General features: G+C 48.1%; 1 protein-coding gene across 2 annotated transcripts in view; it reads right to left on the bottom strand.

The window, feature by feature from the left end:
- SLBP (stem-loop binding protein) overlaps positions 1-14,720 on the bottom strand; it is a 79,413-nt gene that overhangs the window by 17,249 nt on the left and 47,444 nt on the right. For both annotated transcript variants that reach the window (XM_033951210.1, XM_033951200.1), the window contains exon 5: positions 1,176-1,307. In XM_033951210.1, coding sequence (XP_033807101.1) covers positions 1,176-1,307 — 132 coding nt within the window. The remainder of the gene's footprint in view (positions 1-1,175; positions 1,308-14,720) is intronic.

Below are 14,720 nucleotides of genomic sequence, written 5' to 3'. Positions count from 1 at the left end.
TATGCATAAGATCTATGTGCATGCACTGCTTTCAATGCATATTCATTGGGGACATCCTGAAAACCCGACTGGATTGCGGCCCTCAAGGAGGGACTTTGAGATCCCTGATCTAACATGATTTTGAGCTAAATCAAGGCGTTTTGAAGCAGACAGGCTTTTATTCCACAATCAGGAAATCAAGATGGTTGCCACGGCAGCAATCTTGGTGCTAAAAATAGCCCTTTGAGAGCTAAGAGGTAAAAAACTTTGGGGGGGAACAGGATTTTAAATGTAGGTGTCCCTAGCCCCAGAATCCTTAAAAAATTTTGTCTCAGATTGTCAGCCTTGTATTCACTGTGCCATGGTGCTGGGAGCTCCTGAAATTGCAGCCAGAGACATGGGAGAACTGCCTCAAACAAGACTGCTTGCTTCTTCGGATTGTCTTTGAGACCTACCTACTGGCTCGAGACCTCAACCCCCATCAGAACTCAAGCACACAATCGGGAGGAGGAAACACAGTCAGTCCTGATCCTGGTGTAAAACCACCACAGAGCCACTCAGGCTCTCTATGGACAAAAGCTGGAATGAGCCTTGCTCCCAAGGAAACAGTCCCTAGGCTTCCGAACTGTTAGTGCAGACTGGCAAAGCAGGCTGCCCCTTGGCTGCAGACTTCTATCCTCAGAGTCTGTGTTCTTCCACAGCCAGTGATGTCACGAAACTGGGAGCCTCTTCAGCACTGAAAAGCCTCACAATCCAATAAAAATCCAAAAGAAAAATAAACATGAGCATAACAGACAGGCTCTTATCTTCTCATGTGTAGAGAGAGAAACTGAGGAATTGGAGGTGGAGAAGATAGATGTAAAGGAAGCTCTACAAAGGATCTCACGATCGAGAATTGACAATCCAAAGGTTCAAGAATGATGTACATATTGCACTAGAAACAGCTTTCTTTCTTCAGCATGTCTTGCAACTGACACTTCTTGGACTTTAGCTAATTGGTCCCAATGTCATACAGACATGCATCATTGTATTTATTCCCCCCCAATATTTAGTAAATTCACTGTCCTAATTTCAGCCAATTTGAAATACAAGAATCATGTGCTGGGGAATCATTTACTCAGAACTGGCAAAAAAAAAAAAAAAAAAGCTGTTTAATTTTAACACCTTATAAAGAAAACAATTTAGCAAAAATGTACCTTGGAACTTCTCGAATGTATCTATCGTATGCAATTGTGTTCTTTCCATAGCTAATCTGCTTTTGCCTTCTCATCAAAACAGTTTCATCTTCTTCCATTTCAGCTGGTACACTGGATTCCTTTGAATCAGAACTAGACAACAATTAAAAAGGTCATTTGTGCTATATAGTTTTCTATAAACACATGACGTGTCAGCATGAATTCAGTTTCATATAAAGCTAAAGTCTCTTTTTTTAAAGCATAAAATGCAAATATATTCCAAACACATTTGACAGTGGGACACTGCTGGTACTCACAGGGTACTAGAAATGAAAAAATATGAAGTTAACAGGGACTCTGTGGACAGCAAAATAATGCAGCCTTACTATAAGGTGAAGTGATTTAAGAGCACTGTGTGCTGGAGCTCTCTTCAAACTCAAGGCATCTAAATTTAGATCCGACCATGCATGGAGGTTCCTGTGTTGCTTCTGTGCCCTCTACCTTCGGTCTATACCCAAGTTAAAACATATGTTCAAAAAGGGTTTAGGGGTTTTGTTTGTTTGGTTTTTTGAGTAGCTAAAGGGCAGGTGAGCATAGCTGCAATCCCGTTGTCTACAGAGAACTCGTTACAGGTTAATCAACTTCACTTTCTCTGCAGACAAATAGGGGGATGAAGGCACACAAGATGAGTCCCAAGCAAAGGGCCACCTTCATTATGGCTGTTCTACAAACCTGTCTATGATGGAATGGGTAGAATATAATATGAAGAATGATTATCAGTGCTAAAAATATCAAGCAGCATTACCTGGTCAAACACTGCATCTTGTGCTAAAGATTAATCTAAGCAATGTGTTGTGCAGGTGTAGGCTGAAGCCCATGTGGCTGCTTTACAAATGTCTAAAACAGAAGCTGATCTAAAATGCATCACAGAATAACTTTTGCTTGAAGAAGGTATGCAACTAATGCTTGATGTATGGCAAACAAAGTTCTGGATCTAGAGGCTGTAATGGAAGAGGCCGAATTGGATTTAGAGGCAATTATGGAGACAGTTCAGAGAGCCATGACAGGGATATAGGTTTGGGAAAGAGGGTAGGAAGAAAAGGAGGGGGAGTGGCATTATATGTTAAAGATCTTTATAAAGCCACACAATGGCAGATCTGCAGTGTAAGGAAGAGGCACTGTAGATCATGTAACTTCATTGAGTGTCCTTTAGTCCTTGTAATTTTTGAAAGTTAAAAAAAAAAAAGATTTACTTGTACTCGTTCTACACTACTCATGATTTTGTAGTCCTCAACTCTCCCATTAACCATCTCTTTTCTAATCTGGAGAACACTAACCTCTTTAGCCTTTCCTCATATGAGTTTTATCTCCTTTTATCATTTTGGTCACTTTTCTTGGAATTTTTTCTAATTCTGCTAACAATTCCTAGCATCCTGTTTGTTTTTTTGACCACCATCACACATTGGGCGGAAAATTTCAGCAATGACACCTAGATCTTTTTTTTGGAGTGCTGACCTCCTAAGGTGGACCCTAGCATATGGTAACTATGAGTTGGATTATTCTTCCAAATGTGCATCACTGCTTGCCCTGTATCTGTAGCATGGAATATTGCTACACTTTGGGTTTTGGCCACTTGAGAACAGGCTACTGGGCTTGATGGACCATTGGTCTGACCTAGTAAGGCTATTCTTATGTTCTTATGTAATAAAGAAAAATCCAAGACTGCAGTGAAAGACGAGCACCAAAAACAAAAAGTTTTGAGACTGCAGAGAGGAATGTACAAGGTGGAGGAACTTTTATTAAAAGTCAACAAAATATTATAATCCAGAAAATGGCTCTCATTTACATGGAGAACGGACCTAACACGGTCCGTGTTTCGGAGAAACTCCTTCAGGGGCCAAATTGTCTTATGCTTCACTAATAGAGAACCATATGGAATACAACAGTGTTATATAAAGTCCTTAAAATTTGTGAATAGAAGGTAAAACTACAGATAAGCTGACACTCAGTGTGAACCTGCCATTTGGATGCCCGGTGTGCAACACTGGGAGATTCATCAGATAGCCCCTAGATTCTTTAAGGTGGCATTTGCATCCTCTATCCTGATCAATGCTGGATAAAAGAAAGAATCCCGGGGCGTGGTTTCTTCATGGATGGAATCTCCAGCAGTATTCCTGGAAGAGATTTGTACAGCGGCCACATGGTCCTCTCTCCATACATCTTGTTTCTTGCTTTTATACACTCTTTTCTAAGCTTGCATTACCCAGCACCGGAGTGCCATCTAGTGGACCGACATCTACGCCCCTAAGGCAGTTGTCCAACCGGAGGCCAAAACACAGACCATGTCAGGTCAACAACTGGATCATTGCACACTAAGGATATTACATTCATATATCTACAATAGCTAGTAAAGGAGATTTACAACATTTGATGGCTGATATTAAAACTTTCATTAGCAATATTTACCTCAGATATTAAAGTTAATATTGATGGTCTACATAAAAAAATGGATGACACAAGTCAGAATCTCCAGGACTTTGAAGAACAGATTATCTCACATGACCAGGAGATTGTGGAAATTCAAAAACATTGTAAACAGATGGATTTATCAATGGAGGAACTATCCCTTAAAGTTGAAGATGGAGAAAATAGAGCAAGGCGAAACAACTTGCGATTTCACGGAATCCCTGAATCAGAAGAACTTAAGATTCACTATGTATGTATCATAGACTTGAATCATATGCATATGAGAGTAAAATCACACTCCGAATCTCCATGAATTTAAAAAGCAAGAAATCACCCTGGTCATTTTTAGATTCATATGTACGCTCTGCTTTGTAGACACTCCTGTCTTCCCTTCCTTTTCTCCACCTTTCCTCTTTCTTTCCTTTCTCTTTTTATTTTTACTCTGTTTTCTTTCATCTTTTTCTCATACAGTCTTCACAAACAACTCCATTACTCTGAGCTTTTCTTAATACTATGGTCCTTTATAATTAATTTTATATTTATAGATCATATATATACAAAACGTTATCTTATTCTTATGTATTTGAATTGCTCCTTGTATTTTTCAAAATACTCAATAAAAATGTATTGAACTTGAAAAAAAAAAAAAAAGAAGAACTTAAGACTCAATGAACTTTATATAATCTCTGTCATAAGTTTCTACAAATGGAAAACCCAGAAGGAGACTTGCCTGTTATAGAATTTGAACGGATACATCAGGCACTGGGACCAAGTACAGCGGAGAGACCAAGGGATATAATAGCCTGCTTTCTAAGGTATCAACAAAAAAGCACAGTTACTTACCGTAACAGGTGTTATCCAGGGACAGCAGGCATATATTCTCACATGTGGGTGACGTCATCTACGGAGCCCCAGCGCGGACAGCTTTTCAAGCAAACTTGATTGAAGTTTCAAGTTTGCACACTGCACCACGCATGTGCTAGCCTTCTTGCCCACTAGAGGGCGCATCCCCACCTCGTGGTCCTCAGTTCCATATCATAGCAAAGAAGCCATCCCCGGGGAGGTGGGCGGGTTGTGAGAATATATGCCTGCTGTCCCTGGATAACACCTGTTACGGTAAGTAACTGTGCTTTATCCCAGGACAAGCAGGCATGATATTCTCACATGTGGGTGACCTCCAAGCCAACCAAAAAAGGGTAGGTGGGAGGATGGCAAATTATGAAAACAGGTTACGTAACACCGACTGGCCAAACCGGCCGTCGCTTCTGGACAAAGTGTCCAGACAGTAGTGGGAGGTGAACGTATGAACCGAAGACCAAGTGGCAGCTTTACAAATGTCCTCCATAGGCGTGGATCGGAGGAAAGCCACGGAAGCTGCCATCGCTCGGACTTTATGACCCGTAACTCGACCCGAAAGCGGGAGATCAGCCTGAGCGTAGCAAAAGGAAATACAAGCAGCTAACCAGTTTGACAAGGTGCGCTTCGAAACCGGGTGTCCTAAACGATTAGGATCAAAGGACAAAAACAATTGAGGAACCTTCCGATAAGACTTGGAGCGTTGAAGATAAAAAGCCAACGCCCTCTTACAGTCAAGCGTATGAAGCGCCGCCTCACCAGGATGAGAATGGGGCTTCGGAAAAAACACCGGAAGGACAATAGACTGATTGAGGTGGAAATCAGACACAACTTTAGGTAAGAATTTTGGATGGGTGCGAAGAACCACCTTATCATGATGAAAGACCGTGAAAGGAGGATCCGCCACCAAGGACTGCAGTTCACTAATCCGACGAGCAGACGTGAGCGCAATCAAAAATACCACTTTCCAAGTGAGAAACTTAAGATGCGACTTGTCGATGGGCTCAAAGGGAGGCTTCATCAGCTGAGCCAAGACCACATTAAGATCCCACACCACCGGAGGAGGTTTCAGAGGAGGATGGACATTCACTAAACCCTTCATGAAACGAGTCACCAGAGGATGAAGAGAGAGAGAACGACCCTCAAGGTGCCGATGGAATGCAGCAATGGCGCTGAGATGTACCCGAATAGAAGTCGTCTTCAGGCCAGATTCAGATAAATGTAATAGATAATCCAGAACTGAAGCCACAGGCACCGAACTCGGTTCCAGACGATTCAAAGAACACCAGGATGTAAACCTGGTCCACTTCTGGGCATAACAAAGTCGAGTCGAGACCTTGCGCGATGCCTCCAAAATGTCCCTCACGGCCCGAGACACCGGAATCGAAGTCAGGGGGAGAGAAACCAAGCAGTCAGATGTAAAGACTGAAGATTGGGATGTAACAGCGAACCCCGACTCTGAGACAGCAGAGAGGGAAACACCGGCAGAAGCAGAGGTTCCCTGGCACTGAGTTGAAGAAGCAGGGAGAACCAGGGCTGCCTGGGCCAACGAGGCGCAATGAGGATCATGGAGGCTCCGGTCGATCTGAGATGAACCAGCGTTCTCAAAATCAGAGGAAACGGCGGGAACGCATAAAGGAACTTCCCCTCCCAGTCGAGAAGGAAGGCATCCGCCTCGAGACGATCCTGGGAGTAAATCCGAGAACAATAGAGGGGCAGTTTGTGAGTCTCCGGGGAGGCAAACAGATCCACCTGAGGAGTTCCCCAGCGGTCGAAGACCTCGCGAAGGACCCGGGAGTTCAGAGACCACTCGTGCGGCTGGAGAAGACGACTGAGTTTGTCTGCCAGCCGGTTCTGCTCTCCCTGAATGTAAACTGCCCGCAGGAATATGTTCTGGGAGATCACCCATTCCCAAAGGCGAAGAGACTCGTGACACAGAGGCCAAGAGCCCGTACCCCCTTGTTTGTTGACATAGTACATCGCCACTTGGTTGTCCGTCCGCACGAGTACCACCTGGTCGTGCAGCAGGTGGACAAAAGCTCGCGCGGCCAGAAAAATGGCGCGAAGCTCCAGCACATTGATGTGACATCGACGGTCCTCGGCCGACCACAGACCCTGCGTCCTCAGGCCGTCCAGATGAGCTCCCCACGCGTACTCGGAGGAGTCCGTGGTCAGGACCTTGCTGTGAGGTGGAACGAGAAACAGCAAACCCCCGGACAGATTGGAAGAGTCGGTCCACCAACGGAGCGATCGACGTAAACAAGGAGTCACTGATATCCGGGAAGACACCGGATCGCGATCCTGCCGCCATTGCGACGCCAGAGTCCACTGCGCGAGCCTCAGGTGCAAGCGAGCGAAAGGCGTGACGTGAACCGTCGACGCCATGTGACCCAGCAAAACCATCATGTGCTGGGCTGATACCTCCGATTGCCCTTGACAGTGGCGGCTCCACCGAAGCAGGGCCTCCCGCCGAAGAGGGGGGAGAAAAGCGCGGAGGCGAACCGTGTCCAGCACGGCTCCAATAAACTGGAGAGACTGCGCCGGGCACAATTGAGACTTGGGAAAGTTCACTTCGAACCCCAGGTCTTGTAGAAGACTGATAGTCTGTTGGGTCGCTAAGATAACCCCCTCCCTGGACGGGGCCTTGATCAGCCAATCGTCCAGGTAGGGAAAGACCTGTAGACCCCGCGAGCGCAGGGCCGCCGCAACCACTACCATACACTTGGTGAATACCCGAGGGGACGACGCCAGACCGAAGGGAAGAACCCGATACTGCAGGTGCAATTCCCCCACTTGAAAACGCAAGAACCTGCGGGAAGCGGGATGCACCGGAACATGGGTGTATGCTTCCTTCAAGTCCAGGGAGCACATCCAATCCCCCTCCTCCAATAGCGGATAGAGAACCGGAAGCGATAACATACGGAACTTCTCCCGGACCAGGAACTTGTTGAGCTTCCGGAGGTCCAAAATGGGGCGCAAGTCCCCGGTCTTTTTTGGGACCAAAAAGTAACGGGAGTAAAACCCCCGGCCCATCTGATCGCGAGGTACCACCTCGACCGCCCGGAGGCTCAACAAGGCCCTGGCTTCTTCCTGGAGAAGGGCCAACTGGTTCCGATTGGGAGGGCAAGCCCCGGGTGGCAAGTCTGGAGGTTGACTGGAGAAGTTGAGCGAATAGCCCTCTGAGATTGTCCGGAGCACCCATGCGTCTGACGTAATCGCAGACCAGGCCCCGGCAAAGGCCGTTAGCCGACCCCCGATAGGGAGGGGATGGTGCGATATCGCGGTGGGGGCCCGCCCCCAACCGCCCACCCCGTCAAAAGGACGGCGCGGCTTTGGCCGCCCCCTGCGCGACGGGCTTAGAGGGGCCACCCCTACTCTGTTGGGGCGGTCGCCGTGGCGGCGGTCTTGAGAAGGCCGGCGTCGACTTCTGAGGATACCTTCTCGGGGGCTGCCGGAAAGGACGCTGGGTAGGGGCCTTAGGCTTCGGGCGTACCAGAGAGGCCAAGGAGCGTTCCTGTTTGGAAAGCCGCTCGGTCGCCGCATCCAAAGAGTCGTCAAACAATTCTGCCCCAACGCAAGGCAAGTTTGCCAGGCGCTCCTGCAAATTTGAATCCATCTCGAGGGTACGAAGCCACGCCAGCCGGCGCATGGCCACCGCACAGGCCGATACCCTCGAGGCAAGTTCAAACGCATCGTAAACTGCGTGGAATAAATATAGGCGCAGCTGGGCCAGATTAGAGCTAAAGGTGGCAAACCTGTCCCTATGCGACTCTGGTATCACCTCACGAAAAGAGGGGAGGTCCTTCACCATCGTACGTAGGAATGACGAGTACGAAAAGGCGTAGTTCAGGACCCTCGTTGCCATGAGAGAGTTCGCATAGAGACGACGCCCGAATTTGTCTAAGGTCCGGCCCTCCCTACCCGGCGGGACCGCCGCCGAGACCCTGGAAGGCTGCGATTTCTTAAGCGCCGATTCCACTAGGAGCGAATTGTGAGAAAGTTGCCCCTTCTCGAACCCCTTGATGGGGAGGGTGCGATACTTCCCGAGGGGGGGCAGGAAGATCCTGCTCCTCTAAAAACTCCTTGGTGTAAGTGGACCCTTCTGACAAGTCTACACCCAAAGCCCCCGCCATATCCTGCACGAACCTCGTAAAAGATGAAGGTTTAGCAGGAGGAGAGGGAGACCGAGACTTCCCGGCGGAGCCGAAGGGAGAGGCCTCGTGAGAGTATCTGGGCTCCCTACCTGACCCCGACCCCAACGAGGCACAGTCCTGTGACCTCGACGGGGTCGGAGACCGAGTGCGTCGAAAGGAACCCTTCGGGGATCCCCCCGGGGTCCGAGGCACCGAAGCCCGTCCCTTCGGCCCCGGCGAGGAGGCCCGGGAGCTCTCCCTGGCCGGAGACCGGAATAAGATGGGATTATCGACCCGCAGGTCCCGCACCTGTAAGATATCGGCCCCGGCCGGCGACGAGCGACCGCGCCGCCGAGGCGAGGCTCGAGACCGCTTGGCCTTCCTCGGACGGCGCCTCGCCCGAGACCTGCCCGAGGGCGATGAACCTCGCGAGGACTCCGAGGACGAAGACGAGATCCTCCGCACCCGGCGCACCTTGTCTTTTGGGCACACGCTACGCTCCGGCTGACCCCGCGAAGCCGGGTCCGATGGTACTGCCGAGGTCGAGGCCGTGGGCGCCTCGGGAGCCGAAGCCCCGGTACCCGAGGCCGAGGTCGCCAACTGCGGGGCCACCGAGGCCGAAGCAGTCGAGGCCGAAGCCTGCTGCAGATGCTCAATGGCCCCGGTGAGCTCCGAGGCGATCAACGCCCGGAGCAAGTCTTGGAACACCGGGATTGACATTCCCTGTGGCAAGACCTGCCGCTGCTCCTCAGAGGGCGACCTCGGTCTCGAGTATTCCCTCGGGGCGGCGGACGTGGGCAACTTGGGTTTAGCAGAGGCGGACCCTCCCGCCGAAGAGCCCGAGGATGGCTTTTTGGACGATCCTGGAGCTGAGGAGGGAAGTGAAGACTTACCCGAGGCCTTGGATGAGGCAAGCTGCTTCGATGGCATCGAGGGCCGAGGCGAAGCCGAGGGTCCCGAAGCTGAGGTTGAGGCCGAGGCCGAGGTCAAGGCCGGGGCCGAAGCCGAGGCCGAACTCGAGGCCTTCCCGGGAGGGGACTCGACAGAGAAAAGTTCTGCCATGCGTGCCTTGCGGCGTTTGAGTGCCCGCTTCTGGAAGGTGGCACACTTCTCGCAGGACGCTGTCGGGTGTTGGGGCCCCAAGCACCTCAAACAGCACCTGTGCGGATCTGTAATAGATAAAAGCCGTTCACAGCGCCCGCACTTTTTAAAGCCCGTTACGGGCCGGGACATGGGCCCAAGAGAGACCGGGAACAGGCGAGGTTCCTCGGCCACGGCTACCGGGAGCCCCCGGCAGCGACGAAAATCGAAATTTTTTTTTTTTTTTTTTTTTTGAGAAGAAAAGAAAGAAGGAAATAACAAGACAAAAAACGCAGCGACCGCGTCGAAATTCCGTACACAGCCGCGGCGACAGAAGGCACTAAGAGCACAATTTTTTCCACAGGGCTTCTGGCTCCGCGGATGAAATTGAACTGAGGACCACGAGGTGGGGATGCGCCCTCTAGTGGGCAAGAAGGCTAGCACATGCGTGGTGCAGTGTGCAAACTTGAAACTTCAATCAAGTTTGCTTGAAAAGCTGTCCGCGCTGGGGCTCCGTAGATGACGTCACCCACATGTGAGAATATCATGCCTGCTTGTCCTGGGATAAGAGAGTGCACTACAGGCAGCACAGAAAACTGCCATCTAATGTGGAATAATGCCAAAGTGGAAATATTTGCAGAAATCTCTTCAGCTATATTGAAATGCCGACGAGACTGTCGTGAAGTCACCAGATGCTTGCAACAAAATAATATCTGCTATAAATGGCATTATCCATTTGGGATTTCTTTCATGTTGGATAAACTATATAGAGCAGGGGTAGGGAACTCCTGTCCTTGAGAGCCATATTCCAGTCGGGTTTTCAGGATTTCCCCAATGAATATGCATGAGATCTATTTGCATGCACTGCTTTCAATGCATATTCATTGGGGAAATCCTGAAAGCCCGACTGGAATACGGCTCTCGAGAACCGGAGTTCCCTACCCCTGATATAGAGTAACATCAGCCTCGGAAGCCCAACAGCTAAATTTTGGATTAATGAAGAAGAAAAACACTTGGATCAAGCACACTCCTCAACTATGGGCTCGCAAAGCCAAAGATGGCACAGAATGGATTAAAAAGAAGCGATTACAGAGACAAATTGAATAAAATCGATAGCATAAATAATGAGAGACACTAAAAATAAATAGAACAGTCAATAGCTGAAATGGGGTAGATATTTGATAAGGTTAATCCTATCCCAGTGTATCCATGTCTTATTGATCCTGATTTCTGGAAATGGATCTGATCCCTGGCCTATTCAACTGGTGGTCAGATCTAGTACTGGAGGATAGGGACGGATAGGATTTGGTGGGATGGGGGGATGTGTGCATAGGGAGGCATGTATGATATATGAATGGTGGAAAGATATGTGTAAATTGGGAAAGTGTATTTTATGGAGTATATTTATGGTAACTATTGGTTTATATGGCTGAACGAGTATTTATGTCCCTGAATGTTTGGGGACTAAACTCTCAGCGTAAGCGACAACTCTACTTTCAAGAGGCTAGTAGAGTTAAGATGGCTGTTTTTTTGCAAGAAACACGTTTTGCATCAGCCCATGAAAGTTTTTTTTACTCATGCCCCATTATAAAGAAATTTATTTTGCTTCTAATAAATTGAAATCTAAAACTAATGGAGTAGCTATTGTATTTGTTAATTATATATCTGTAGATGTTAGAGAGGTGGTAAGTGATAAGGAAGGCTGATTTTTTATTATTGAACGTATTCATGGGGGATCAATTATATACTTTGTTAAATCTTTATGCTCCTAATGTGAATTAAGGGATATTTTACAATAAAATAGGAGATATATTGTTGAAAAATGCAGAAGGGAAATTATAGTAGGAGGTGACTTCAACCTTACCTTAAATGTGAAATTGGATAATTCTAATACTGGTGTAAACTATGGTAAAGCTGAGCGATGTCAATTGCGTCTATTTATGGAGACATGAGATCTTATTGACCTATGGAGATCAACACCTGACAGATTGATTATACTTATTATTCTGATGTCCATTCTTCTTATTCTAGAATCGATCTCTGGTTGGTGGGGAAAGATTTGATGGAGACTGTTAACTCCTGTTCTATAGAAACTAGGATATGGTCAGATCATGCTCCAATTTGTTTAACTTGGTGATGCAATATGCTCAATCGATTAGAAAATATTGGTGCTTAGATGATAGGCTGTTATTAGACCCTAAATATATACAACTGGGTAGAGACCTGGAGGAGTATTTACAATTTAATGATACCGAAGATGTATTCCCCAGAAACCTTGTGGGAATGTTTTAAATCAGTTATGCGTGGTAAAATTATTGGTTTAGGATCCTATGTTCAGAGAGAACATATGCGCAAGACTAATAATTCCCGTAGTCTCTCGAGAGACTACGGGAACTCCCCACAGCCATTTCTTAATGGCTATCTGCACAGGGCAGGAGCATAGGAAGATCGCTCCTGCCCCAAAAACCAGCTAGACCACCAGGTAAGGCTGGGATGCCGGGGGGAAGACAAAAATATGGGGTGGGGGGGTGTTCCCCTCCTCCCCCCCCCAAAAAAAAATCACGATTATAAGAAATCGCGTGTAGGGAAACCACGAATGGGGAGGGGGAAGTGTAGATGGCTTTAATGCCAAATTTTATAAGACGTTCAAAACAATTTTGATTCCCCCTTTATTGCGTTTTTTTAAAATATGTAGTCCTTACGAATGGGTTATATACCTCACTGCTACCAGCAGGTGGAGACTGAGAACAAACTTGTATATCAGGATAGTTCCCCTCTTGCAATCCAGTCTGCCGAATAGTCAAGCAGAACCAAGGAAAGACTTCAACTGAAAACAATAAAACATACTCTGAACAGGAGTGGAAAAACAACAAACATCTGTAAACAACTGTTGGAACATGTGTAGAACTTAAGCCTGGTATAGAAAATATCTCCACAGCTCACCAGCTAAGCCATAGCCGCTGTTCTTAATTCTCCCCGGCCCTAGAAAAATACTAGAATCCGCAGAAAAAACAAAATCTGCAAGCGAGCAAAACTAAAACCCACAATCACTGCACAAAGACAGATATGGTGGGAGCCTATACCAGTCTACAGGCTAATAGAAAGAAAATTAGCAGGTAAGAACCTAATTTCTCCTTATGTAGCGCCTGGTAGACTGGTATAGTCCTTACGAATGAGACGTACCAAAGCAGTACCCATTAAGGGTGGGTCCTCCGAAGGGCCAACACCAGAACACGTTCACCGTGTCCTGACGCGCTTGAACATCCACACGGGACAAAGGAATGTAGAGATGCCCAAACTGCAGCCTTGCAAATATCCACTGGAGGCGCTAGAGAAGACTCAGGCCAAGAAGCTGCCTGACCCCGAGTGGAATGAGCCTTGAGAAACTCTGGAACAGACTTTTTACTCAGAAGTTAAGCAGAAGCAATAGTCTCCTTAATCCAGCATGCAATAGTAGCCTTAGAAGCGCCATCCCTCTTACGATGAGAGACAAAGATGATCTGATTTCCTGATCTCCTGGGTCCTCTGCACATAAGAGCGAAGGAACCAACTGACATCCAACTTGCGTAACTGTCTCTGTTTGGAAGAGCCCTCCCGGCTACCCAACACCAGGAGGACCACTGTCTGATTACCACGGAAAGGAGAAACTACCTTTGTCAGAAAAGAAGGAACAGGCCGCAAGACAACCCGCTCCCTAAAATCTCCTTGAAGGGAGCCCTACAAGAGAAAGCCTGCAGCTCAGAAAACACGTCTAGCTGAAGTAATGGCCACCAAGAAGACCACTTGAAGAGTAAGGTCCTTCAAAGAACAATCGCCCAACGGTTCAAAAGGTGGGTGCACTAGAACAGACAGAACCAGATTCAGATCCCAAGATGGAACAGAGGGTTGTACGGGAGGCTTGAGCAATTTGGCCACCCACAAGAAGTGAATCACATCAGGAATGGCATTCAAATGTTGACCTTTCAAAAACCCACGAAAGGCCAACAAGGCTGCAAGCTGAACCCAGAGAGAAGACCAAGCCAATCCCCTGTCCAGGCCATCCTGCAAGAACTCTAAGATGGTAGGCAAGGAAGTGTGAAAAGAGACCACTCAACGAGCAGCACACCACTCCTCAAATATACACCAAACCTTCACATAAGCCCGAGAGGTGGAAAACTTCCGAGACCCCAATAGAGTTGAGATCACTTTATCTGAATACCCCTTCTTACATAGGCGATCCCTTTCAAGAGCCAAGCCATATGACAGAAGGGACTCAAATCAAACAATGGAATGGGACCCTGAGTCAGAAAGCCGTCCAAGAGAGGCAGAGGAAGATGATCCACTACCAGATGCCTCACCAGATCCACGTACCATGGCCGCCTGGACCAATCCAGAGCCACCAGAACCACAAGGCCCGGATGGCGAACTATGCGGAGAAGAACTGTCCACTAATGGCCACGGAGGGAACAATACAACAGCCCCCTCCGTTGGCCATGGCTGAACCAGAGCATCCAGTCCCTCGGCCTGACCGTATCTGCGACAACTGAAGAAGCGGGATGTTTTGACATTGACACTTGTGGCCATCAGGTCCATGAGGGGCTGACCCCAAGACTGCACTATCAACTGATAAGCCACGGGGCTTAGATACCACTCTCCGGGATCTAGTACGTGACGACTGAGAAAGTCTGCTTGAACATTCTCCACTCCGGCTATGTGGGAGGCTGATATTTCCTGAAGATGAGACTCCGTCCAGACCATGAGCAGAGCCGCCTCCAGTGCCACCAAAGTGATCCTGGTGCCCCCCAGATGATTGACATAGGCCAATGCCGTGGCATTGTCCAAAAGAACCCTGACTGACTTGCCCATCAGAAAGGATTGGAAAGCTAACAGCGCCAGACGGATGGCTCTGGTATCCAAAACACTGATCGACCAAGAAGCCTCCTCGGTGGACCAGGTGCCCTGAGCTGAGCTCCCTAGACACTGAGTTCCCCAACAGAGAAGACTGGTACCCATGAGCAGCAGCGTCCACTGCGGCTGGTCCATTCTCGCCCCT

This window comes from Geotrypetes seraphini, chromosome 1 (genome assembly GCF_902459505.1).
Source record: "Geotrypetes seraphini chromosome 1, aGeoSer1.1, whole genome shotgun sequence".
NCBI lineage: Eukaryota > Metazoa > Chordata > Amphibia > Gymnophiona > Dermophiidae > Geotrypetes > Geotrypetes seraphini.
The sequence above is the reverse complement of the archived record's forward strand: the minus strand, read 5'-3'. Positions and strand labels throughout refer to the sequence as shown.